The sequence below is a fragment of the Vulpes vulpes genome, chromosome 5 (genome assembly GCF_048418805.1).
Source record: "Vulpes vulpes isolate BD-2025 chromosome 5, VulVul3, whole genome shotgun sequence".
NCBI classification, from domain to species: domain Eukaryota; kingdom Metazoa; phylum Chordata; class Mammalia; order Carnivora; family Canidae; genus Vulpes; species Vulpes vulpes.
In genome coordinates this window covers 84065625-84091662 of record NC_132784.1, presented here as the reverse complement: position 1 = coordinate 84091662, position 26038 = coordinate 84065625, and the positions used below count along the sequence as shown (strand labels likewise).

At 44.5% G+C, this 26038-nt stretch overlaps 1 protein-coding gene across 8 annotated transcripts in view; it reads left to right on the top strand.

The window, feature by feature from the left end:
* Window positions 1–26038, top strand: part of PAMR1 (peptidase domain containing associated with muscle regeneration 1) — a 164397-nt gene that overhangs the window by 101883 nt on the left and 36476 nt on the right. For 6 of the 8 annotated variants that reach the window (XM_072759118.1, XM_072759116.1, XM_072759119.1 and 3 more), the window contains 3 exons: window positions 3924–4100; window positions 9353–9481; window positions 22700–22814. In XM_072759118.1, the coding sequence (XP_072615219.1) occupies window positions 3924–4100; window positions 9353–9481; window positions 22700–22814 (421 nt within the window). Of the gene's footprint in view, window positions 1–3312; window positions 3385–3923; window positions 4101–9352; window positions 9482–22699; window positions 22815–26038 lie in introns of all 8 variants that reach the window. The other 2 variants (XM_072759121.1, XM_072759117.1) reach the window with 2 other exon arrangements.

The window sequence follows — 26038 nt, the reverse complement described above, 5'->3', positions numbered from 1 at the left end:
GACCCAAGGCAGGCAACCTGGACCCATTGTTCCAGGTACTTCTCTACAGATGGAAAGTGCCCCGGCTCTGATATTAGCCAATTATGGGGTGAAGCCAGCTCCCTTGGCTTATAACTCCAAGCTGGACCTACTGGATGGAAATATTTGACTGTTGAAGAGAAGCTAGCTCTAGCATTAAGGTGGATTCATTCAACAAACATTTATGGAGCGCCTGTTGTGTACCAGACCCTTCCCTACAGCCGTGAACAGTTAGATTTGGTTCCTACTAGCTTATGGTCCGGAAAGGGACACAGACAATAAGCAAGTAAATGGAAATATGGAAAAGGAGTATAAAGTGAGTAGGGCTATGCAAGGGGAAAACTGGGTTGCTGTGGTAGAGAGTACCATGGAGGGGTGGGTGGAGGTAGGTACTTTGGGTGAGAAAGTCAGTGAGGACCTCTCTGAGCAGGTGTCATTTACAGTAAGGGGTAAAGGTTGAAACAGAGGCAGTGGAAAAAGCAAATGTGAAGGCCCTGAGGTGGGCAAGAGCTTGGTGGTTTTGTTTGTTTTTAAGATTTGTTTTATTTATTCATGAGAGACACAGAGAGGCAGAGGGGGAAGCAGGCTCCTGCAGGGAGCCCGATGTGGGACTTGATCCCAGGACCCCAGGATCACACCCTGAGCTGAAGGCAGACACTCAACCACTGAGCCACCCAGGTGCCCCACAACAGGAACATTTTAAGTAAGAAACTGATATGCTGTGCATTTAAGAAATAAGATCCTTGAGAAATGTGGGTGTTCCATGCTCTTTTCCTTTTGAAGCTGCTCGTTAGTTATTGGACGCTCATTACATACTGGGCATGGTGCTAAGCTCCTCATATGCATGATCTGATTTAGTACTTTAAGGGGGCCTCTGAGTTGGAGAACGTGTACTCATTTTACTGGATGGTAAACTGAGGCCAAGTGAGTAAAGTAACTCGGCCAAGGTCTTACCCTCCGTATGTAGCGGAAGTGACATTCCAAACCCAGGTCTGTCTGACTCCAATGCTGAGCCTCTAAGCATTTTGTTTTCTTCATGTTAAAAAATGGTGGCAAAACCTATGTAACATGAAATTTGCCATATTAACCGTTTAAAATATACAGCTCAGTGGCATTAATTACATTCCCAGTGTTGGGAAGCGTTACCTCTATTTCCAAAACTTTTTCAAGACAATCTTTGTCCTTTGGTCACTGGCTTCTTTCACTTAGCATAGCACTTGGCATGTTTTCATGGCTCGTCCATACCACAGTGTGCAGCAGCATCTCCTTCCTTGTCATGGCTGAGTAATACTCCACGCTCGGAGTGACATTGTATTGTGGGCTACATTTTGTTTACTTACTCATCTCTTCACGGACACTTGGGTTCTTTTCCACCTTTTGGCTGTTAGGAATAATGCTGCAGTGAACATTGGCCTACAAGGATCTGTTTGAGTCCCAGTTTTTTATTTTGGGGGTATAAATGTAGGAGTGGAATTCCTGGGACGTATGATATTTCTATGTTTGCTTTCTGTTTAGGGAGTAAAGATTTATTTATTTAGTTATTTATTTATTTATTTATTTATTTATTTTTTATTTATTTATTTAAATGAGAGAGAGAGAGTGTGTGTTTGCATGCGCACACATGTGCCTACTTGCAAGGGGTAGAAGGGACAAGGGAGAGGGAGAGAGAGAATCCTCAAGGATACTCCTTGCTGTGTGGAGCCCAAAGCGGGCCTTGATCTCACCCTGAGATGATGACTTGAGTTGAAACCCAGAGCTGGGTGTTAACAGACGGAGCCACCCAGGCGTCCCTATGTATACCTTTGAGGGACACGCTGCACTGGTTTCCGTGGCACCCGCACCACTTTCCATTCCCACCAGCAATACATGAGGGTTCCAGTTGCTCTACGTCTTTGTCAACTCTTGTTATTTTCCTCTTTTTATAGCCATCCTCGTATTGTGATGTGTATCTCTTCATGGTTTTCGTTTGCATTTCCCCAATGATGTATGAGGTCAACCATCTTCTTATGAGCTTATTGGCCATTTGTTCATCTTCTTTGGAGAAATGTCTATTCGTGCTACTTGCCTGCTTAAAAACTGGGGTGGTTTGTCCTTTCGTGGTTGAGTTGTAGGAGTTCTTTATGTATTTTTGAAATTATACCCTTATCAAATATTTAATTTGCAAAACTTTTCTTCCATTTTTGTAGGCTGTCTCACTTCCTTGACAATGTCCTTTGCTGCACAACATTTTTTAATTGTCCAATTTATCTGATTTTCACGTGTGAGTGTCATTTCTAAGGATTGACTGCCAAATAAGATGAAAATTTACCCTTGTGTTTTCCCTGGCTCTCTCTCACTTTTGATCAGGAAGTTCTCTTATACATTTTAGAAGTGATTCACGTCATCCAGCTGCCACCAGAAACCTGGGAAGCTCAGCTAAGTCGGTCCTGGTATCTGTCCTAGAGGGGGACATCTGAGTCGTGGGGGAAACAAAACTTTAGTAGTGACACTATCATAGTAATCTCTCCCCATCATCCCCAAATGCCAGTGTGAGGATCTTTGCTGGTCTGCCAAAGTTTGTGGGAAAAGAATTAAGAGCATTTTTCATAGAGGTAAATTTATTCCACTTAAGGAACTTATTGTGGAAGTGGTTCCTTTCTAGGATGCTAGAATGTTCTTGTGACCGGAGACTGATGGGAGATGATGGTAGTTTCTTTAGATGGTTCTACCTGGCAGATTAAGGATGATTAACTCAGTGTCAGGCTTTCAAATTTAGGGGAGGAAAATAGCTAAACTGTGAAATTGGAGAGGTTAGACGCCACCACAGATGCTAGCGTGGGCTTATGTGGGCCTGCAAAGCATGTTGGGGGATCCCTGCCCAGGGTTTCAAGGGAAGGCTTCATAGAGGAGCCAGATTCACTTTCTCCCTCAAATACCTGACCTATTTCTTCTTCAATCATCATCTTTGTGCAAAACTTTTAGACATGGAGAGTGGGGAAGAAAGAGAAAAATCAAAGCTCAGTCTGTTTCTTGGGTTGGATTCCTCTGGGCAGCCTCCGACTGATTCCTCTTATAGATTTTTACCAGATGGTTTTTCTTTTTCATTTACTTAAGGTATGTTTTTAAAAAGAAAGAAAGACAGAAGTCCTACCCAGAAAGGAATACTTTTTTTTTTTCTTTTTTCTCATGGGAAAGAACGTTCAGTTGTATTTGGGGACTGAATGAAGTTCTGCCAATGAGTTCACCCTGGTAAAGCACTGAAATTCTCCCAAACATACTAATTAAGATACTTTTTGTCTTTTCGGTTGGTTTTAGCTTTGAAGATACGACAAAAATGGCATGCTGCAAAATCGAGGAGCCAAGTTTGGAGGAAATGACATGGTCTCTGTATGGCAATTAGCCTTGAACTTGAATGGCCTAGTCTAGAGGGTGGTCTCCAAACTGTTTCTGATGGCCCAAGTGCCTGGGCTGTGCCGTACGGTTGTTCAGCTGAACGATTCCTCCTGGAGTTGGGCAGTGCACAACCTATGGAGCTGTAAGCAGCCGCCTGATAGACCCCAGCAAAAATAGAAATGAGCATAGACACTCAAGAAATGTATGCTTGTTTATAAATTATTTATGTGTAGATTCACTTAGGTTATATATGGATAAAACACGAGTTCTTCTTTTTTTTTTTTTTCAATTTAAAAACAAAAACTGAGTAATAGCTTTACCAGAGTTTCATCTGTGCTTTAGTGGATGGTTTCGAACACCCTTCATGTTGGGCCACCCTGCTTTGTTGACACCAGCCTAGGAAGAGTTACACGGCATCCTCTATCGTTCAGGCCGGGTGACACATTCGTAGGGCAACGTTGCTATGTAGCAGTGGAGTCCTTACGGGTCTTCCTTCCAGAAGCCCTGTCCTCAGCTGCTGGTTCCCATTCCAGAGTACACGGTCATTAATGAAGCCTGTCCTGGGGCCGAGTGGAATATCATGTGCCGGGAGTGCTGTGAATACGATCAGATTGAATGTGTCTGCCCTGGAAAGAAGGAAGTGGTGGGTTACACCATCCCATGCTGCAGGAATGAGGAGAATGAGTGTGACTCCTGCCTCATTCACCCAGGTGAGTGTGCAGGGGGTGGGCTTGGGCTGCCTTCATGTTTTCCGAGGTCGGGAAGGGGCAGGCACATAACAGAGGCTGTGATGATGCCATGATATTAAAAGGGGCATAATTCTCCTTGTCCTAATAACTTCAGGCAAAGGAAGGGGAAGACCCTTTTTGCCACTAACCTAATAAAGCTGCGAATTCATCCCCTCATTCACCTATTTAACAAAAGACTCAGCAGCTCTTATAGGCCATGTCAGATACTGGCAATACAGTGATTTAAAAAAAAAAAAAAAAAAAAGGACACATTCCTGCATTCACAGAGCTTGCAGCCTGGCAGGGGAGATGGAAAAGGAAACAGGTAGCTGCAGTACGGTGTGCTGAGTGCTGCAATAGAGAAGCACAAGGTACCGTGGCAGCGTGGACGGTGATGGGGGCAGTGGAGACTCAATTGGAGGAGGCGTTGTGTGTGCTGGAGATGGAGGCAGCGAACTGAACAGGGTGGATGAGATTTGGCAGAGAGGTCAAGCCACAGAGGAGAACATGTGCCAAGGCCCTGTGGGGAGACAAAGCATGGGGTTTTGGGAATTGCAAGTTCTTTGGTCTGGCTTAAGAAGGGGTGTGTGTGTGATGAGAAACATGGAGAGTGGTAAACAAAGAGACAGAGAAAAGATTATTAGAGAGAATTGAGAGGGAGAGGACAGGGGTCAGACCCTGGAAGGCTTTGCAAGCCGTGCGATGACTTCAGGCTAAATCCTGAAGATACTTTAGCAACATCAGAGATCTTTCAGTAAAGACATGAAAGCTATTTTCTCTTTGGCGGCAGTATGGAGAAAGTATTGGAGGAGGGGACAGGGACCTTGACGAATGTAGAAGCCCTGTGGGTGGGGAGAGGTGGAGGGATTCCAAAGATATGCAAGAGAGTAAAACTGACCACAACTTGGGATTGGCCGCACCTGGGGAAGGGAAGGGAAGGGAAGGGAAGGGAAGGGAAGGGAGAAGGGAAGGGAAGGGAGAAGGGAAGGGAGAAGGGAAGGGAGAAGGGAAGGGAGAAGGGAAGGGAGAAGGGAAGGGAAGGGAAGAGCTGAAGTCAAGGAAGATGCTCTGGCTGAGTTGGACCTTTACGGGGTGGTCCCAGTAGTAGGAGAGCATCTCAGTCTGGCCACAGCCTGCATTCACTTGCCTTCCATCCCCACCATCAAGGGACGGTGATTGTCCTCTTCACTGAAGTGCCCATCTGCCCGGAGGCCCGTGTGGACACTGAGCCCCCAGACTGAAGATGATCCCAGTGTGATTAGCAAGTCCTTGAACAATTTTTCTTGGTGCTCTCCTATCTGCTACCTTGCATGTCTGACTTTTCCCAGGGGAGTCTTAACCTTTTCCTTTTCAGGCCAGATCAAAAGGAGGACATAGGGAGTTCCCGCACACTTTCCTTAGGCGGGAGACCAAAAGGATGTTGAAAGCATATTTGGGGAATTTCATTTCTGCTGTTCCCCTCCTTTTATAAACACACAGGATGATGCACAGAGCTGCCAGGAACTTCCTTTTCTAGGAAGCTATAGAAGTGGAAAGAAAAAGAGGCTGGAGTAAACAAATGATACTTTTAGACCATCTTCCTTCTTAGAAGACAACAATGCTGAATTTTAAAATTGGAATGACCTCAGTGTAGCCTTTGTACATTTGATTTAGAAAAGAAACCCGCTGCCCCAATTCCCTGATGGTGAGTGTGCTTCGCAGGTGAAATAGTTGAGTAAAGCCTCCGAATTTTCTAAGGACATTTTGAGAGCTAAACCAGGATCTCCCAACTAGGGGTCCTTGGCAGTGGTATTGAAGTCTTTGAACGATTTTCAGTATTTTTGAAAGCCTAGTGGTCACTGTTGGGGTGACGGGGTGGGGCTTTGGTTTTATGATACAATAAGAGAATTTCATAGGTGGTGTTTTGTGCTTCTTATTGCATTGTACAGACAGTAGTTAACACCTGCCTCAATGCACCTGACATCTTGTTACGTCACCCAGGAGGTGCCCAATATCACCCTCTTGAGTGATGCTGGGAATGATCTCTGGATCTAAGGAGTGAAGAGCTGGTTACCCAGAAAGGGAAGGCAACATAAAAGCTTTTTTTTCTTTTTCTAATTTTCAAAATAGTGAGTTAATATCTTGGCAGTCCCTGTTGATGATCAAAGAGGGGTGTGTGTGTGATTATGAACTTAGGTACTTTAATTTATGTGTTTTAATCCATTGCAATCACGATTCATTTTAATACATGTGTCCCCCTCTCTTAGGGCACTGGGGACCCCCCTGTGTCCTGTGTTCTTCTGATAAGACCACACTAGTGTTTGGAAACTTCCTTCACTTCTTACATGACAAGATGTTTCAGGCTCTTCTTGTGTATTTTCTGCCCTAGATCTGTGATCAGAGACATTTCTCCAAGGAAGTCTGGTCTGAAGCCACACGCTGAGCTCCTCACGTGTTCCTTGTTACTGAACTGTCATCGTTTTACTAGGCTATTATTTATTTATTTAAAGTGGATGGGGCTAGGAAATTGGTATTTTAAAAAAAAAAGAAAAAAAAAGAGTTTATGCTGATACTCAAGTTCAAATGTAATATTCCATGGTTGTTTAATTAACCTTGTTGATTTTATATTTGTATGTCCTTTCTGTCATGGCGGAAAGCTTATTTCCTAATAATATTAACCTGATTACTTATTGCTTACAGAATAATAGCTTACAGAATAACAATAGCACTGTTTTTGTTTGCAATAGCACTATTAATAATCACAAGACCACTGATGACTATGGTTTTTATTGACCTTAGAATATATCCTACTAAATATGTATAGTCAAAATTCTATGTTTTAAAGCCAACTGATATTGTTCGTTTGTCTGTGGTGTTATACCACCTACCTGATATATAGACAGGTTTATTATTTCTATTTTCTGTATTTGACAATATAAGCAAATGTATGTTTGTATACACATTTATATATCTTCCCCCCTTCTTGTACAAAAGATAGCCTGCAATAAACACTGCTAACTATCTTGCTTTTTTCTCCTACCAGTATCTGCTGGAGATCACTCACTGACAGTGTAAAGCCATCTTTTTTCATTTATTTTTACAGTTGCATATAACTGCATTGTGTGGATTGCTATAGTTTATGAGTATTTGGGTTGTTTCCAGCCTTTTGCTCTTATAAATAATACTACAGTGAATAGCCTTAGGCATACATCATTTAGTATTTTTGCAGTGTTCTTTGGGGTAGGTCCCTGGAAGAGAGATTGCTGAGTCAAAGAGAGGTGTGTAAGTCATGTTGCCAACCTTTGCATTGTCCCTCTTGCACTTGGCATTCACAGCAGCCGGGTATGAGGGCGCTGTTTTCCCAAAGCCTTGCAACACAAATCATTGTAGAATTTTGCCAATCTCAAAGGTGAGAAATGGAATCTCGGCCTGGTTTTAAAATTTCTATTATTTCTCTCATCATGGTAGATGACCAGTGGTTGCAGGCAGATCAACATCCAGGAGCATGGTGGTGGGGATGCCAGTAGTGACGTCCAGTAGTGTCCAGCAGTACTGAGGCCCTCTCTGGACCAAGTCTGCTGTGTATTTTCATGTGGTTCTAGGCTATGTAGCTCTGAACTCAGTCCTCTGGGTTTTATGGCCGTGCTATGAGCTCCTTAGTGTCTTTTCATGATAGCCTTATTCATCTTCATCACCTGGCTGGTTTTTGTGGCTTGTACCTAAAGGCCTTGAAGTTACCATGCTGCGAGGGAGAGTTGGCAGGGTCCCTGGGAGCAGACTCTGAGTCCGTTTGCCCCCTAGTGGCACAGCTGATAGGGAACCAAAGAGGGAAAAGCGGTAAATGGGTGAAGATGGCCTTTGGAAAGCACAGTGACGCCACTGGGACCCATCCATGATCTACTGGAATTTGATGAATCATATTAGCAGCTCTTCTCTGGTGGGAGGAAGCACTGGAACAGGGGAGCCACTTTAGGGTGGTGTGCAAAGAGAGGACGCCGAGCCTCTGTCCTACAGAAACCACACATACATACACTGTGTGTATACGTTACAGGCTGAGGAAAACCTAATTTCAGCCAAAATCAAGGATGTGTGCTATCAGCTCCAGGAAGCGCTGGTTATCTCGAACGGTTGAGAAGCCTGGATTAGCAGTTCATCCATCCATCCCTATGTCCATTTGTTTATTCACTCAAATAGTATTTCCTGAACACTTGCTATGTTACAGATATTATAGTAAGTGCTGGGGATATATTGTTGAACAAGATGCAGTTCCTGACTTCAGTCTATTAGAGGAAAACAGATAATAGGCAGTTAAAATTGAGCAGGATATAGGCAATGGTAGGGATAAGCCAATTGGAGGTGTGGGAATGCAGAATAAGACTCACAGTTCATATTTGGGGTATCCATACTATGTGCCAGGCCCTTTATATGTGTTAATTTAATTTTTAAAACAACCCTAAGAGGCAGGGACATTTTTTAACCCTTGTTTTACAGATGATGACATTGGAGCACAGAGGAAGGAAACACAGCTGGACAATGGCAGAGCCAGATCTTAGCTCTCCGCTGTGATAAATGGGATTGGGTTATCTCTGTCTCCCATCACTATCCCCCGCCCCTCAAGAGATCATGTTATAAAAATGACCCTTACCTGGGGAGCTGCTCAACCCTCTCTGGTGTGGCCTGCTGGTGGGAGCAGCCTGGCACCTTCCAGGGTGGGCCCATTATTAGGCATTAATATTGTTTCCACGGGCATACTTTGGCTATAGAAATATATGACATGGAAAATATGTCATATTTGAGACAGGTAGATACTTACTATCTACTGTGAACTGAAATAAGTCACAAAAACAGAAGGTACAGAATATAACATAAGCCAAATTTTTTTTTAAATGTGTTTTTCTCTATACACAGAGACGGCGTGTTACCGGGAGTTCCCTGGTGATGGACCTTTCGGTGTTTTTAATTTAATTCTCTTTGCTTGTCTGAGTTTTCTAAATATTCCATGATAAGCACGTGGAGCATCAACCACTGCCTGGGAATATGGTTCAGAGCACCTTCCTAGATTCCTTGCTGCAAATTCGGCTGACTCTGGCATTTTCCCAGGAATGAGCATTTTTTCCCCAAGGGCTCTGGCTCCTTTCTCAGTGCGAGGCCCTCGGTGGAGGCGAGGCCCTGAGCAGGTCCTGTTCCTCTCACATGCCGCCCATCAGAACCTGCAGGTGCATAATCGAACACTTTTCTGCTGGGACATGTTTCAGGTTGTACCATCTTTGAAAACTGCAAGACCTGCCGGAACGGCTCATGGGGAGGCACCCTGGACGACTTCTACGTGAAGGGGGTCTACTGCGCAGAGTGCCGGGCCGGCTGGTACGGAGGAGACTGCATGCGTGAGTAACCCCGAGGCGGCTGCCCCTTGGTGCATGCTGCTTTGAACACTCAGCTTGCAGCAGACTAAGGTTTATCTGGTTGGGATCTGAGTGCTGGAAAGCTTTGGCCAGAGGGCTTTCTAGGTAAGACCATAAGAAAACAAAGACTGTTTCCATCTGCTGGGTGTGGATCGTGGACATCTGTTTGGAATTGGCGTCGAGAGGTTTATATCTGCTCTTAAATCTTCTCTTTTCTCCTAAATGAAGCCAAGACTTTCTGCACCCAGAATGCCTCGTGTCCATTCCAGAAGCAGTTGTGTGTGAGCAGGGGTCAGCAACCAGTGAATAAGGCTTCAGCTATGCTAAGTTCTGTAGTGGGTTTAAAAAAAATTTTTTTTTAATTTTTATTTATTTATCATAGTCACACAGAGAGAGAGAGAGGCAGAGAGAGACACAGTCAGAGGGAGAAGCAGGCTCCATGCACCGGGAGCCCGACATGGGATTCGATCCCGGATCTCCAGGATCGCGCCCTGGGCCAAAGGCAGGCGCCAAACTGCTGCGCCACCCAGGGATCCCTCTGTAGTGGGTTTTAAATGTGAATTTCTATTGGTAAATTTCTTGGTTCCTGAGTTAAATTCCTGGATCCCGCATCAAATCGTCAGCATGCCACTTATCCCAGGAAAGGGATTCTTTCTGGGTTCTCCTTCATCTCTAAGAACTACTTAATCTTTATTAGGGATCCCCTCTGAGTTTCAGTAATCCTTTGAAAATGGAGTGGAAATCTAACGTCTCAGTTTAAAGCTCCCCTCTGCAGTGCCCTGACGGTGAATATCCCTCTGAGAGTCTGGATCTGGAGCAATGTACAAACTGTTATTTTGTTGGGCCTATGTTACGTGCTCCCTATTTGAATCAGAAGGATGGGCTAACAGGCTGAGCAATTTTCCTCTTATGATGATATTCCCAGTTTGCAGAGAGGGAGGACGGAGTGCTATTGGTATTCTTTGCCTGATCCAACCTGTAGCAAAATGTCACGAGTTTTGAGAGTCTCAGCTGTGTGGTCTGCCGCTGAGGACCCCAGCTCTATCTGGAAGGGGTGTATTGGTATTTTCGGATGAACCTGGGAGTTAAATTATCGTATAAGATACAGATAATTTTTAAAAGTGCTGGTCTTGATTGCACATCTAGAACTTCAATGTCATTTTTAGATGGGTTCTAGAAAACTTAATTTGGTTGTTGGTAGGTGATCTTCTAGGTAGTTTATCTGTGGGATTTAATCCAGGTCTTCCTTTGGCAGCTGTTCCCGGAAGACGGTGTAGCATAATGATCAAGAGTACAAGCCCTGGAATGACACAGACCTGGGTTTAATAATTTTGCTGATTACTGGTATTGTGGTCTTGGCTGAGTCATTCAACCTGGCTAAGCTTTGTTTCCTTTTCTTTACAGTGGAAGTAAAGCTATCTCATAAGGTTGTGTGAAGAATTCGGTGAGATAATGCGTGTGAGGCACTTAATGCTTTGTCTGGCATATTGCAGAAGTTCAAAAATACTTTGAGAAATATTTGCATATTAAATATTGCATATTAAATATTAAATATTTGCATATTGAATGCAATAAATATGTCATTATTATTCTATATGCTCCTTAATTGCTAAGCTGGTGGGTGGTCCAGAAATAAAACTACTTTCAGTAAAAGTTTAAGAAAGACGTAATTAGAGATACAATGCACAGTTTTAGATTTCACATTGACCTTTGCAGTATGGGAGATAACTTTGGGGTTTTCTCCCTTTTGGATATGGGAGGTTGTTATTTTTATGTGTAAGGGAATGGAGAAGTGATATGTGATGGGGTGGAGCCATCTGCTTTCATCGGCTCATGCATGACCTTTGAGGCAGAGAAAGTAGGTAAAGAGTTTAGGTTTATTCCAAGTGCACTGGAAGCCAAGGAAAAGCTGTGAACTAAGGTATAGCTAAGTGCTCAGAGAAGGTAGAACGTCTAATCCTGGGGAGTCAGGGGTGGGAGAGATTTCAGACGGGAGGTGATGGTTGAGCTATGCTCATCTGTGGGTAAGACAGAAAGGTGCCTCAGTCTATGTGATTCTAGACCCCTTGTCCTTAACCACAGTACCATCCCACCTCCATTGACAAGGTCCCCTCCCACAGCTCTGTTTTCACTGAAAGCTGGGAAGTGAAATCTCTGCTGAGGGCAGAGTGGACATATGGCTGCAGCTGGAGAGTGCCAAAGGTTTGAGACGGCCACAGGAGGGGTAAGGAAAGGCACCAGCTCATGATAAATTAAAGCTTGTCCAAGCAGGACTAAGGACCCCATGGAAGCTGGATTTCCTGTATAGGTGATGCCATCTGGACAGTTGGACAAGGTCTTCTAGCAGCATGGGAGCAGAGGTGGATAAAACCAGTCATTTGGTGGATCCAAGAGTTGGCTAAGGCATGATTGTCTCAATTGGGAAGGTCAGGAAACCAGAAGAGCCTGAAGAAAGGATAGGATTGGCAGTGTCTGTGAGATGGAAAAGTAGGCATAGTGATAATAAAGTAGTGGATCATGTAGATAGGAGGGGTATTGTGATCAGAAAACAGAATTTCCAAGTGGAAGCTTTCAGGAGTTGTGATAACGTATTCATCTTTATTAGTCATTTTTCTTCTTTGTAACAAACCATCTCAGAAGGACAAGTGTTTATTTTCCTTTATCTTGGTCTGTGGGTTGCCTGGGGTTCATCCGATTTCAACTGAGTTGGTCTGGGTTGCTCTCTCGATTCAGAGCTTAGCCCAAAGGAGCAGCAGCTACTTGGGACATATTCTTCTCAGGGTGGGGTGCAAAAGCACTAGAGGCCAAGCCGAACAGCCAGGCACATTTAAGGCCTCTGCTCACATCATATCCATGAACTTTCCAAAAGAAGTCACATGGCCAAGCCCCTGATCAGTCAAGTAGGGAAGTATGCACCATCCCAAGGAGGAGGGGTACAAATATCCCAACAGTACTCCGATTGCTCTGTGTGTAGGAGTTTGTTTAGGGGGAAGGGCAGAGAAAGGGAAGAATATTTGCATATAGGAGAGTGCTAAAGCAGGTAGTAACAAGACAGAAGGGTAATAGGAGCTCAGAGGAGTCCTGTACATGTGCCTTTCCCAATAAGACCTACTGGTTGAGTCTTGGGTTTGGCCTCAGTGTAAAAGTTGGCTGTATACAGAGGCTGGCTTGTTGGATAGTGATGGTGTCCATGTGGAGAATCAAGGCTTTCTTGAGGATAGCAAAACTGGCTCAGGGTGACTGGTCATCATCCCTAGGAAAGAGGGCATAGAGCATCATTCATTACTCTACCCATCCATTCAAAACATATTCCTTGAACGGATGCTCCTAGGTGCTGGACGGACAGTGATGGGCAAGAAGGATGTAGTTCCTGCAGTTCTGGAGCTTGCAATTTAGAGAGGAGAGACAAAAAAAAAAATTGGAATGTAGTCAATGCTATGAAACAAACAGAAAAATGGTCAGATCCCTATCTCCTTCTGTGTTGGTTCAGTTACGCTTGTTCGGTTTCATAATGCTTGTTCTGAAAGCTCCTCTGCACACACTGTGTGTTATTTGATCAAGCCATAAGCATTTATGGAGCATTTCTTATGGGTCGGTCACTAGGGAGAACAATGAGCTCTCAGTGAGTTTCAATCCATCCATGGACACAGGGCTTGACCATAAGAAGACAACGATAATGTGATACTAGGTTCTTATCACTGCCACCTCATACAATTAATTAATAGTTAATTAATACATGTGAGGGGAAGTCAAAGGAAGAAAGAATTCATTTTACTGTTTGCTGAATGCTTGCCTGGGGCTGGGCACTATGCTCCCTGCCTCTATTAAGAGGGAGCCCAGCACTTGGTAGCCTGTTCCTGGCTGGGGCAGTGCAAGCATTTACCCAGTAGATGGCACCCAAGTGATCCTTTCAGGCTGTTGAATCCTGAAGGAGGGCTTCCTGCAGAGTCCCCACCTTCTGTAGAGCCCTGGCATTTTTACTAGAGTGCCATAGAGGACCCAGGAAGGACAAGTGACAAGCAAATGCCAGAGAGGATCAGACTAGTTTCTATTTAGTTATAGAGCATTCAGTACTGAGCAGATATTATAACACCTTTGTTTATTCACTGTCCTTTACAATATTTCTTTTTTTTTTTTGACTATTTATTTATTCATGAGAGACACAGAGAGAGAGAGAGAGAGAGAGAGAGGCAGAGACACAGGCAGAGGGAGAAGCAGGCTTCCCACAGGGAACCCGATGTGGAACTCGATCCTTGATCCCATGAACCGAAGGCAGACGCTCAACCACTGAGCCACCCAGGAGTCCCTCCTTTACAATATTTCTGATAATTAGTATTAACTGAACTTTTGATAGTCTTAGAACCCATTATATGATTGATTCATTTATAACCATTGACATTTTATATTAACCAAGATAAGAGCAGAAGGGCCTGAGGTCATGGAGCCCAGGAGAGGATTTTATTCGTGTCCTCCTGCCCAGGAAAGATCGGTTTAGTAAGCTCGGAATATCCAGGCTATGGAAAGGAGCTGATTCTTTCTTCTTACTCCCAACCTTTTATTTTGAAAAATTTTATGTGTACAAAGAGTTGAAAGAATAGTACATTTATATGCCTTTCACCCGGATCCACCAATCATCATTTTCTTACATCTGACTTTCTCTCTCTCTTACGGCACTATGAACTCATGAATTAAAAGGTTTTTCCTACGTTTTGTAATGTTACCATTATTTTTCTTTCTGATGCTCAAATTGTCCCAGAATTAGCCAGTGAAGGCCCTTTAAGCCAGCTCCACAGCATCATTCTTTAGGTAATTCCTTTCTTTCCTTCTGCTTCCCACCCCCCAGCCCCAAATGTCTCAAGTTCACCTTGATTGTTTACGTCCAAGTCCTAGAACCAGCCATTTCTCTATGAATTCTGGTTCCTTTTGTGGGAATGGTTTTTGGGAATTATGATCTGGTTGTTGGCTATGAGAAGCACTGATATTTAGAGTCAAAACCAAGGTTTCCTCCCAAAGCTTCATAAACTGGAAAGTTGGCTTCTTAAATGGAACCACTCCATTGAGCTTCAGAGTGGGGCTTATTCATCATGGCCTTTGGGCTGAGTGTTTCAGCACCAAATGAGATGAGCAATGAGAGGGTCTAAGAGCTACCCAAGATACCACACTTCTGGCTCACATTGTAATGACTCAGACTTTCAGGCTATGGAGAATCTAGGGAATGGAAGGTTAGCAAGTCAACCCAGAGAAGAGGATTTATGGGGAGACATAATAGACCCTTAGTACATTTTATCTTCTTAGCCATATTTTAGATAGAGCAAAGGGACTGACCATGAGCCATGCCTAAAAATGTGGGGCTAGTATATGAGAGAGGAGGATGATTTGTGTAGGCCGGTCCTTGAACCATAATGGGAAATGATCAAGAGCAAATTTTAAAGAGAGAAAGGCCCACAAAGCTGTGTGTTACTGATATATGGAGCTGTTTTCCTAGGGAACCATAGAATCATCTGGGAGGAGTCACTGAAAACTGGCTCATTTTGTTGTAGACTTAGGTGCCTGTTTCCTTCTAGGAAAGGAACAATGCTCATTTGGATCCAAACTGGGGACTGTATTATGTGATGGTTAACCACTGGGTTTGGAACCAGTAGGATCTGGATTTGAACCTCTTATTCCCTCTGTGACTTTGGGCAAAGTTATTCAATCTTTGTAAGTCTCAGTTCCCGCAAGTACAAGATGAGATAATAAGAGTGGTCCTTTACGGATTTTTGTGAGGATTAAATGAAGTACTGACTGTAAATCCTTTAATAAGGAACCTGGTTCATAGTAAATGCTCCATAAATGGTGACTGCTATTTTTATTACTACTAAACCAAAGCCATGAAGTGAGCTTTTTCTTTTTCTTTTTCTTGTTTGAGAAGAAAATCAATGTGAGGCCAGAGAGGAAAAATAATAAAGTAGAATTCCCTAGGGACAAGAAAATATATATTGGACATGAGGAGGTAATCTTCCCAGAAAAGAATTGTAATGGTAAATAACACTTTACATTTCATATAAAATTATATGAAAATTATATACATCAGATATATACATACTATATATATGTGGACACACACACACATACGCATATATATACACATACATATATATAAAATACTTTATATAGTTGAAGCTCTGACTGCAGGAAATTCATGTCCGAACCTTTGCAGAAGATTTTATGTTGTCAAAGATCTCATCCAACCATTGCTCAGTTTCTGGCTAAGGTGTAGAACATGAAAAAGACCCTCCTTTCTGCTCAAATAGGAAGAAATCACTTGATAAACCAACGAAAATTGTTTCCTTTAAACCAGCAAGTATCTATGAACACAAAAGCTAAAAGAAACTAAACTCCAGAAGAGTAAATCCTTCCTGTGTAAGCAGGTGGCACCTGCTCTGAGGCTGAAGGCAGGGCCGGTGAAGGGCGGGGCCTGCTGGAGAAGGAGGCGGGGCCATCCAGGGAGGAGGCGGGGCCAGCCAGGGAAGGAGACGGGATTGACCAGATTTAGGATGAAACTGTGGGTGCCCTGGCTGAACTTACATCTAAAAGAGACCCCAGAATGAGCACTGGGTATTATGCTTTATGTTGGCAAATTGAACTCCAATTAAAAAAAAAAAAGAGAGACCCCAGAGCAAAGGCATCCCTCTCTCCCATATATTCTCTTAAATGAAGTTGTGCTGAGCATGCAGAGGCTAGGGCAAGACTAGAAAGCAGAAGATCTTGAGATATTGGGAGTTTTGCAGCTTCAAAAACTTGGTGATTTCAAAGCCTCAAAAGTTCATAGTTCCCCAGGCTTACAATTACGGAAGTGTAAGAAGATAGGTGGAGATTGCAGAGAATGTTGAAAATGAAAGATGCATTTTGTGAGGTTTCTGGTGCTTGAGTTTCAAGACCCCTCTAGAAGAATCAGCTTCGGTCCTGCTTCATATTAGTGTAATTTCTGACTGGATCTAAATGATCAGTCCTCATCCTCCCTGCCTAATAGAGGAAAGGGTGTTACCAATCAAAAGAAAAAAATATATTTTTCTGTTGTGAAGAAACAAGAGAATATATTTTTCTGTTGTGAAGAAATAAGAGAATATATAGACTTTCCTATAACAAGTCTAGTCAAGAGGAAAAAAAAATCAATCAAAAGAGGTAGACAGTGCCCGATCAAATATTGGAGTTTTCAGACAAGGAATTAAAAAAAAAAAACTTTAAAATAGGGGTGCCTGGCTGGCTCAGTTGGTAGAGCAAGTGACCCTTTATCTTAGGGTCATGAGTTTGAGCTCCACATTGGGCATAGAGCTTACTTAAAAAATAAAATAACTTTAAAATAAATAAACTAAAGGTTCTACAGGAAAACGGTATAACGGAAGAAGAGAAATTTCAGGATAGATTTGTAAAGTGTTAAAAAGAACCAAATGGAAATTCTAGAACTGAAAACTATACTATCTGAAATCTTAAAATATTCATTGGAGGGGATTAACAGCCTACTGGTCACAATGGCAGAAAGGATCAGGGTACTTATACATAGAGTTTATAGAAATCAACCAAATTGAAGCACAGATAAAAAGGACTGAAATCCTTCTTTATACAGAAATCAAAATTCTCTGAGCTACCCAAGCCCAGACCCTCTCTTTTGAGTCAGATTGGCTCAGTTATCTCTCTGATGTTTTTGTGAAGATTCTGATGATTTTGAGGAGGACAGACTTTTTTGCAGTAGGGCGGTAGGTGCTGTTCTCACCGGTCAATTGTTTTAACTGAGTGGACAGACCCCTTGAGACGAAGAGGAGGGGCTTCAAAAATGGTTTGATTGGGCAGAGAGACATTTGATTCTATCTGACACAGTCATTCAGTTAACAGTTAACTGAACAACTGCTCCATGCACGTAAAGGTGTGAACAAGGCAGCCAAGGTCCCTGCTCTCACAGAACCGTCATGGGGGAGGCAAACCATTAAATAAACCATCACTATAAGGTATCAAATTAGTTGGGATGATAGGCCAAATCATAGGGTGAGCTCTGGAGTTATTCCTGGATATCTGACTGCTCCGGGTTCCGACCTAGCCTCTGATAAAGACCACCTCTTAGCCCTCCTTATGAACCACACCTTGTTCTAAGTACCTTCACATACTAAGTCACTGATCCTCATCAGAGCCATTTTATAGGTGAGGACACTGAGGCACAGAAGAGTTAAGTGACTTCTTTGCTGTCATGCAGCTTGTAAGTAGCAGAGGGAAGGTGCCAGGTCAGAAGCCAGGCCCCAGAGCCCAGTCTCTCATTCTGTCTCCCAAATCATCTCGTGATGTGGGAGGCGCTTCAAGTCTTCACTCCAAGTCCCTGTCTGGGGGCCTAGCAGGTCGTGGTAGAAAGAACCAAATCATGTGGGAAGTGTGAGCTCCCTTCCAGCTCCTGGCCTGGTACGTGGGTCATCCCCATGTCCTCACCCAGGCCTTTGTTCTGCCATCAGTGTCTGGGGCCTGTGTCTGATGGGTTGAGGGATGTAGCCAGTGCTGTAAGGAGGCCCTTCGGGGCCCTGGCGCAGGGGTCAGAACCTGGGACGGCCCCTGTGAGTCTTGTGCCAAAATAGCGCCTCGGGTCTAGACAAGACTCAAGAGAAATAACACTATTTATTGCCATTTATTGAGCATTTTATGTGTCCAGTACTGTGCTAGGTGCTTTAAATAAATATTTCATTTAATGCTTACAACAAATAAGAAAACAACAACATGGTGGAAGGTGCTAGTGTTACTCTCATTTCCAGTGAGGAAGCCTGAGTCTAGAGAATCTGGAGAACTTGTCTGGGGTCACACAGCTAGTAGAAAGCTGAGCAGCAGTGTGGACCCAGCCTGGCTTCCTGGACTGCGCCTCAATCATTGTGAGTCCTGCCTCCGAGTCATCTCTGAAGTTGGGGTTTGAGGGTGGAGAGGAAATGCAATGTCTATGTCTGAATGCTTGTTTTCTTTAGTCCTTCCGCCTACCACTCCCAAGAGGAAATATTAAAAAAAAAAAAAAAGCCCCAATGATGTCTCTGAAGCTTGTTATGTCTGTCTCTTGCTCCTCCTTCCCCACCCCCACCCCCCATGCTGGAGATAGCGAGACTTTTGTCTGAATGCTGGGGTGCTCATTTTTGTTGGGAACCCTCCAGCTCTCTTGCCAGTTTAGAAACTAATGGAGATTTCCCTTCGCCTCTGCAGAAGCAGGGTCTATCTAGGTGTCTCTCTTATTTTGGCTTGTAGCAACAGAGAAGGGTTGGGGCGGGAGGTTGGAGATGAGTCCAGGATTTCAGAGCCCAGTGAGGGGGACAGTCTGGCTTCGCTGGCAAACACCCCTACACACATACGCACATGCCCCACTTCCCCCGCAGCAAGACATTGTCAGGGAATCTGAGCACGTTTCTGGGCCCATTGCCTGCTCTGGTCTTTCAGACTCAGGACCACCTGCTTGGTTGGCCACCAGCACTTCCTTGGCGGGGACACTCAGCTGTGTTCACTGTTCTGCCCTAGACAGAGAGGTGCACTTAGTCTGCCCTGCACCCAGACCCTCCAGCTCCCCAAGGAGAGGCAAGAGTGGACAGGGAGCTGAAGGAGCCCCTTGATGTGGGAGGGGACTAGGGCTCCTTCCTCCCATTCTCAGTGCCCCATACCCTTCTCCCAAGCACATTTCTGAGAAGCGGCCTCTGTGTCTTGCTGGTTGGAACTTGTCCACCATCTTGGGGCCAATGTGTCCCTTCCCCCCAAGAATGAGGAGGAAAACCTCATCAAGGACTGAGATGTGGCATGTGCTTTGGAATCCTGGATACTCCTGAAGGACAGCCCCGGGCCTGCAGGAGCAAGTGGTCTAGCATCTCACATGGCAGGGGGCCGGGGCCTGGGTGGGGATGGTGGCCCTGACCTCTCCAGAGGCCCCATGAGATCCTGGGTCTGGCTAAGGCCTGAATGGTCCTGTCGAGGAGACCTGACTGGGGTGGGCCTCGGCCACCCCCACCCCCACCTCGGACCTGAGGAGAGGCCCAGTTTCCCAGCTTCCATCCCCAGCAGGGAAGCGGACTAGCAGCATTTCCTGCTGGTTCCAACTTGGGGTCCCTGCAGGAGGTTTACTGCGGGAGCTGGGATTTAACACCTTGCAGCCTGGGAAGCTGCCAGTCCCCAAAGGGTGGAGGCTGTGCAGGAAGACTTCTTTTTTTGTCTTTCACACCCAAAGATCACTTCCGTAGCAAGCAGATGGGCGGATGGGGGCGATGGCATGTGAGGTGTGCAGGAGGAAGGAACGTGCACTTCAGAAAATGGGGCTGGGGAGGGGGGCGCAGAGATCCAGTGTATCTTTTGGGGAGTGAAAGGATCCTGCTGCTTCAGCACGGTGTGGGACAGGGGCAGGAGGCCCTCAAGACAATTGAATGTACCAGCTAGGACCCAGCACTGGTACCAGACAGATCCAAGTTCAAATCCCTGCTCTGCCACCAAGGAGCAACCGTTAACATTTCCTGGCGTCTCTGCTAAGGGCCTTCTGCCCATAATCTGATTCCAGCCTCACAAAATCATATGAAGTACGTGCCAGCTTTATTCTATTTGACTCAGGTTTCCTGCGGTTCTGAGAGAGGAAGAAACTTGCCCAAAGTCACACAGCCAGTGAAGATAACACCAAGTCTCAAACCAAGAGCAGTGGGGCTTGGAAGTCTCTTCGTTCTTAACCTGTGCTTTACCGTTAAAAGAGTCACTTACAGTCTTTTGCCCTCCCGGCCATCTGGCCTTGGGGAAGTCACCCCACTTCCTTACATCCTTATTAAGGTTTCACCTCTGGGAAATGGGGAGATGAATGTCGTTCTCCTAGGTTTCTCATGGGCGTTAAATGAGAGGATGCTTGGAAGTCTTTCAGCCAGTGCCTAGCCTGTGATAATATTGTCATTCATTCATTCAACCACTATTTATTCAGCACCTGTTCCATGCCAGGTTCCATTCTAGGTGGACAAGCTAGAAGAGGGCCGTCCCAGCTCCACTAAAATGAGTAAGCAGATAAGCTAGCTAATTTCAATTAGTGATATGTGCTATGAAGAAAAGAAAAATAAGGTGAGGACAGTTACTATAGAGACATGGCGGTCCGCTGTAGCTGCGTGGTCAAGGGAGGCCTCTTTGAAGAAGGGCCAGTTGAACTTAATTCCCAAAGAAAGGAGATATGGGGCCCCATTCTTCCAGGCTAAGGGAACAGCAAGGGCAAGGCCCAGGGTTGGGAACAGAAAGGAGGTCGGTGTGGCTGGGACAGTGGGAGGAGGCTGGAGACTCATCCACCTGGGCAGATGGTGGGTCTGGGCCTCAGTGAGGCAGGGCCATGAACGTCATAGGAAGGTGTTTGCCTAGAGGGAAACCTTTGGAGGGTTGAATCCAGAGAGTAATGTGATCTAATTTATTTATTTAAGAGGTGGCTTTGGCTGCTGTGTGGAGAATCAAATATGAGGGGAATGATTGGAGAGGGAGAGAGGGTGGAGGCTGGGCAAGACAAGAACCCCCAGGGGAAAGTGGTGGATGACGCTTCCCACTGGCGGACCAGGACAGCAGCAATAGAAATCCAAATGAAGACAGGACTTGTACAACCAGCTGAGCAGTACTTTCCACCAAAGTTACAAGCCTCAGACCTTACAGCTTGTCAAAAGTGGAGTTTGAGCTCTTTTCCTAACCCTGTGGAAAGATCCTCACCTTCATCTTGCTAGGGAGCAGTATCCACTAATATTAACATTTTCCTTTCCTTTTTTTTTTTTAAAGATTTTATTTATTTATTCATGAGAGACACACACATAGAGAGAGAGAGAGGCAGAGACACAGGCAGAGGGAGAAGCAGGCTCCACACAGGGAGCCCGATGTGGGACTCGATCCCGGGTCTCCAGGATCACACCCTGGGCTGAGGGCAGGCGTTAAACCGCTGAGCCACCCAGGGATCCCAACATTTTTCTTTTAAGCAGTGAGAATTTATACTTTTGGGGGTTATTGATTGTAACTGCATATCTAGACTTTATGAGGCCAAACTGGATTTCTGTAGAGAGCAGGGTTAGGTGAACTTTTTCTGTGAAGGAGCGGATAGTAAATATTTTCATTTTTGTGGGCCTTGCTGCCTCCTGTCAGAACCATTCAACTCTGCTATTATAACTGGAGAACAATCATATAAAATGCATTAAAAATGGGCATGGCTCTGTTCTAGTAAAACTTTATGTACAAAAACAAGCAGTGAGCCACATTCAGCCCATGGATTATAGTTTGACAACTCTAGTAGAAAGTATCATTTATTTATATGACCCAGATAAATTTTTTTCTCTAAAACCAACTCAAGGCATTTTTCCCAGACCATTTTGTAAAGCTAGGATGCATCTTACACACCTGTGCTTATCTTAATACTAGGAAACATGATGTAATTTAACGATAACTTAGTCCAGTGGTTTTCTTAGTGATTCTTTGGAGGTAACTTGGGGAAATGAAGGTGATAGTGAGGGTAGAGGGCTTTGGATCCCTGCACCCCACGCAGGAGAACTTCTTGGATACGTTTTTTTTTTTTTTTAATTGGTGGCTTTCAAAAGAAATTTGTTTGGGGAAAAAAAAAAGAGTTAGGGACTAGGAAAAAAAAAAAGAAAGAAAGAAGACCAGTGATCGAGTCCAAATGGTTAGAATCATGTTCCCTTGCTGGTGTCATGTGTTAGGGAAACATTTATTACATAATTGCATATAGAACAAATTAACACATAAATTTTCTAACTGGATGGAAAAGGGTCAGGAAAGAGTTGCTTTAGGGTCCTATCTGTGGGGTAAAAGATGCAGATTTAGGCTCAGAAGAAGACCACAGTGTCTACTTTCAAAGCCTTTTGGGGTGGAGTCAGCAGGTTGGCATACGGCAGTCTTGCAGAGGCTTGGACTCCACCTTCAGACACAGGTTTGAACCTCTGCTCTAAGTGGCCAAACTTTTCTTTAACCCTCTTGTTATACATTTTCCCAGCTGGAAAACTGGAATGATAGTACTTCCCTTTTCAAGCTGTGGGGTGGATTAAGTGAATTAACCTATGCAAATTGCCTAGCACATTGCCAGGTGCTTGAGAAAGTAATTTCCTTCCTTGTTCTGTTCTCAGGGATGTGGGTGAGCTCAAAGGCTTTGAGACCTTCTACCCTCTCTCTCCTGTTGACTCCAATTTCCATGCCCCAATCTTCTCCTCCCAGGATGTGGCCAGGTTCTGCGGGCCTCAAAGGGTCAGATTTTGTTGGAGAGCTACCCCCTAAACGCTCACTGCGAATGGACCATTCATGCCAAACCTGGCTTCATCATCCAGCTAAGGTAAGGGGCTGGGGTCAGAATTAGGGAGTTTGGGATTATAAGGAAACACAGTAAGAAGGCTGAGGGCCCTGGATCCTAGTGACCTCAGGGTAATCATCAGCACTTTATTCTTAAAAGTAGGAAATGTGAGGCGCTGGGGTGACACAGTTGGTTTAAATGTCTAACTCTTGATTTTAGCTCTGGTCTGATCTCAGGGTTAGGAGCTCAAGCCCTGAGTTGGGCTTCCTGCTCAGCATGGAGTCTGCTTGAGTTTCTCTCTCTCCCCCTCTCTCTGCCCCTCCCCTGCTTGCTTGCACATGCTTGTGTACTCTCTCTCTTTCTTTCTCAAATAAATGGATATATCTAAAAAAAATAAAAATAAAAAAATAAAAATAAATGGATATATCTTAAAAAAAAAAAAAAACAAACAAACCCAAACTAGAAAATGTATCCTGGAGGCTTTTTTTAACCTTTTGACTATTCCATGGGACAAAGCCTGGTAAAAACTACAGCCAATTACATGTTTGTTATTCACGGCCCTAGAATGGGGAGTTAGGGGGTTTAGGTTCTTTTGACCCAAGGATAATACCAACAAAGCAAAATATTGATAGCAATCTACCCATCCACAAATCTTTACCAAGTCTTCCTATTCATCCAGGACTGGGCTGGGTTCTATGGGAGGAAAGGGAAGAAATAAAAGGCACAGATCTAACCTTCAAGGCATTTATTCTCCACATTGGGGTTTTTGCTCATCAGCTCCTTTCACCGGAAACAACCACTTCTCAGAGAACAACCACCACCCCTGTAATAAATAAACCAGGTTTCTCTTCTTTGTGTGGAAGATAAGCCATTTCTTCTTATGGAACTTTGGAGTCCTCACAAATATTTAACTTATGCCATAGTTCAACCTACAGACCCAGTTTTATTGTAACTCTCGATAAATAGCACAAGAGAGTGCCGTTCTATGCGAACTGTTTACTGCTGCATCCTAGTGCCAGGAGCAGCACACGGCACACACCATAGCAGCTTGCTAGATACTTGTTGCATGAATAAATGTTGGAAGAACTCCTCTTTGCCTCCAGCACATCTCCTCTCTCCTGGCTAATGCCTCTCCTTTTCCTCTCTAGGGAAGCAGAGTGGCCCGCTCACCTTTGGGATTTCTAGAGGCCTTGTTCACTTAGTTCTTCCCTTTCTCCCAGTAAGGAGGGTGGAAGTGATAGATATCTCTACTCTCCTAGGGCGCAGGTTTTCAATAAGTATTTTCTGGATGGATCAATGGAGGTCTCCACATTGCAGCTGGTTCCTCAGATGGCTCTCTGTCCTCCAAGAGGGGCAACATGTGGGACCCTGCCTTGGAAGGATCCAGCAAAACAGGTCCCCTTGTCAATTCTCCTCACCAAAGCTGGTGCCCAGTGGTTGGTCTCCCCCTTGAGGATCTGGGGTTGGGAGTGAGGCTCATTAATTGGAATTTTCCAGAGGAAGGTTAGCATAAGGAACACCTGAGGGGTTTCAGGTGGGGTCTGCCAGGGAGGATAAGGGCAGGTGTTAATGCCACATATTATTTCAGCACCTCAGGAACCAGGCCTGTGGTCCCCTTAGGGAGCTCTGAGGAGCTTCTCCAAGATCCAGGATGCAAAGGAAGTCTCTCACAAACAAAAATCCAAAATGGTAGAGGGATTGGACAAGCACATCACATGCCTAGGAAAGGCTTAGAAATATATAGATTTCTTTCTTTCCAGTCAAACCTGGACTTGCTGGCCAGTGATAATAATAACAACAACAGAAACACTAACGCACATGTACAATGTTCAGACCAAAAGCTGGGCAGTCATCCCTGGTACTGCCCCCCTCTCCCCAGCACTGCAGCCAAGCCATCACAAAACCTATCTTCTTACCTGAAAATAATCTCAAGTCCACCCATTTCTGACTCTGGTGCCACTATTCTACTTTTACCACCACCATCTCTCACCTTGACTCTCTGATGACCTCCTAACTGGCTTCCATGTTTCCATTCTTGCCAGCTCTGCTGTCTTCTCAGTCACTAGAGTGATCCTTTAAGATCCTAAATCCAGTCATTGATTCTACTGTTGAAACCTTCCAGCTCATTCCTATCAGGCTTGGAAGAAAACCTAGACTCCTCACCATGCAGGATCTGGCTTCAGCTCTCCTTGCTCACAAACCTCAGTTCATACCACTCTCCCCTTTATACTCCACCTTACGGCATCCCTGACCTTCTTTCAGTTCCTCAAATATGCCAAACTCATTACTGCCTCAGGGCCTTTGCACTTACAGAGTCCCCTGCTTGGACTTCTCTCCCCCATGACCTTCACTGGCTGCCTCTATGTCATCATGTACGTGTCTGCCCAGATATCAGATTCAAAGAGAGGTCTTCCTTGACCACTTTGTATAAAAAACTTACCCTCCCCAGTTACTTTTTATGCTTTTATCTGGCTTACTTTCTTCACAGCACTTAATACTCTATGGAATTACCTTGTTTTCTGGTTTCCTTGCTTATTGTTTGTCCCCCAAATCAGAACTACTCTTTGCTAGGGCTGGCACAGCTTGACTGTCATCTAGTTGGGGCTCTGCTGTGCTTTCAGCACCTAGAACAGCGCCCGCCACGGAGCAGTCTGGCCACAGATAGACGTTAAGTACGTGAATGCATGAATGTACAGATACAAATACAACTTGCAATATCTCATGTTTCAGTTTCAGAAGAAAGCTGTGATCTCTTTTTGAGTGGTGGCCTTGACCCTGCTGCTTCCCTTTTCAAACAGAGATACCAAAGTCCAGAGAAAGAAGTCACCTGTCAAGGCCCACAACAAGCTAGCAATGGCATCTGGGTGAGATCTCAGCTGCTTTGATGTTAGACCACATTTCACAAAGCATGATTAATGGGCCTTAGAGTCCCTTACGAAAGGTTTGTGATAAAAAATTTTATAGAATAAACATCAGTTATAGGGTTTATTTTTAGTAAGACCTTTAAGTGCATTTAAAATATACCGATTGTCATTATGTTCTAGTGTTCTCTAATCCTGGCACTTGAACTTTTTACCCAAAGTAGTAGAAATAGGCCCTCATCCAGCTTTTCAGGTGGCCATTGTGAGCTCTTCTATCTTCTCCAAAATATGAGGGGGAAGATACAGATGTACATTCTGTGACCGTGGTACCCAAGCATTCCTTTTGGAATGATCTGAAAATGGCTTTTCCTCTCTTGCTCTGGAATGTGGCTGCCTCCTGTCTTG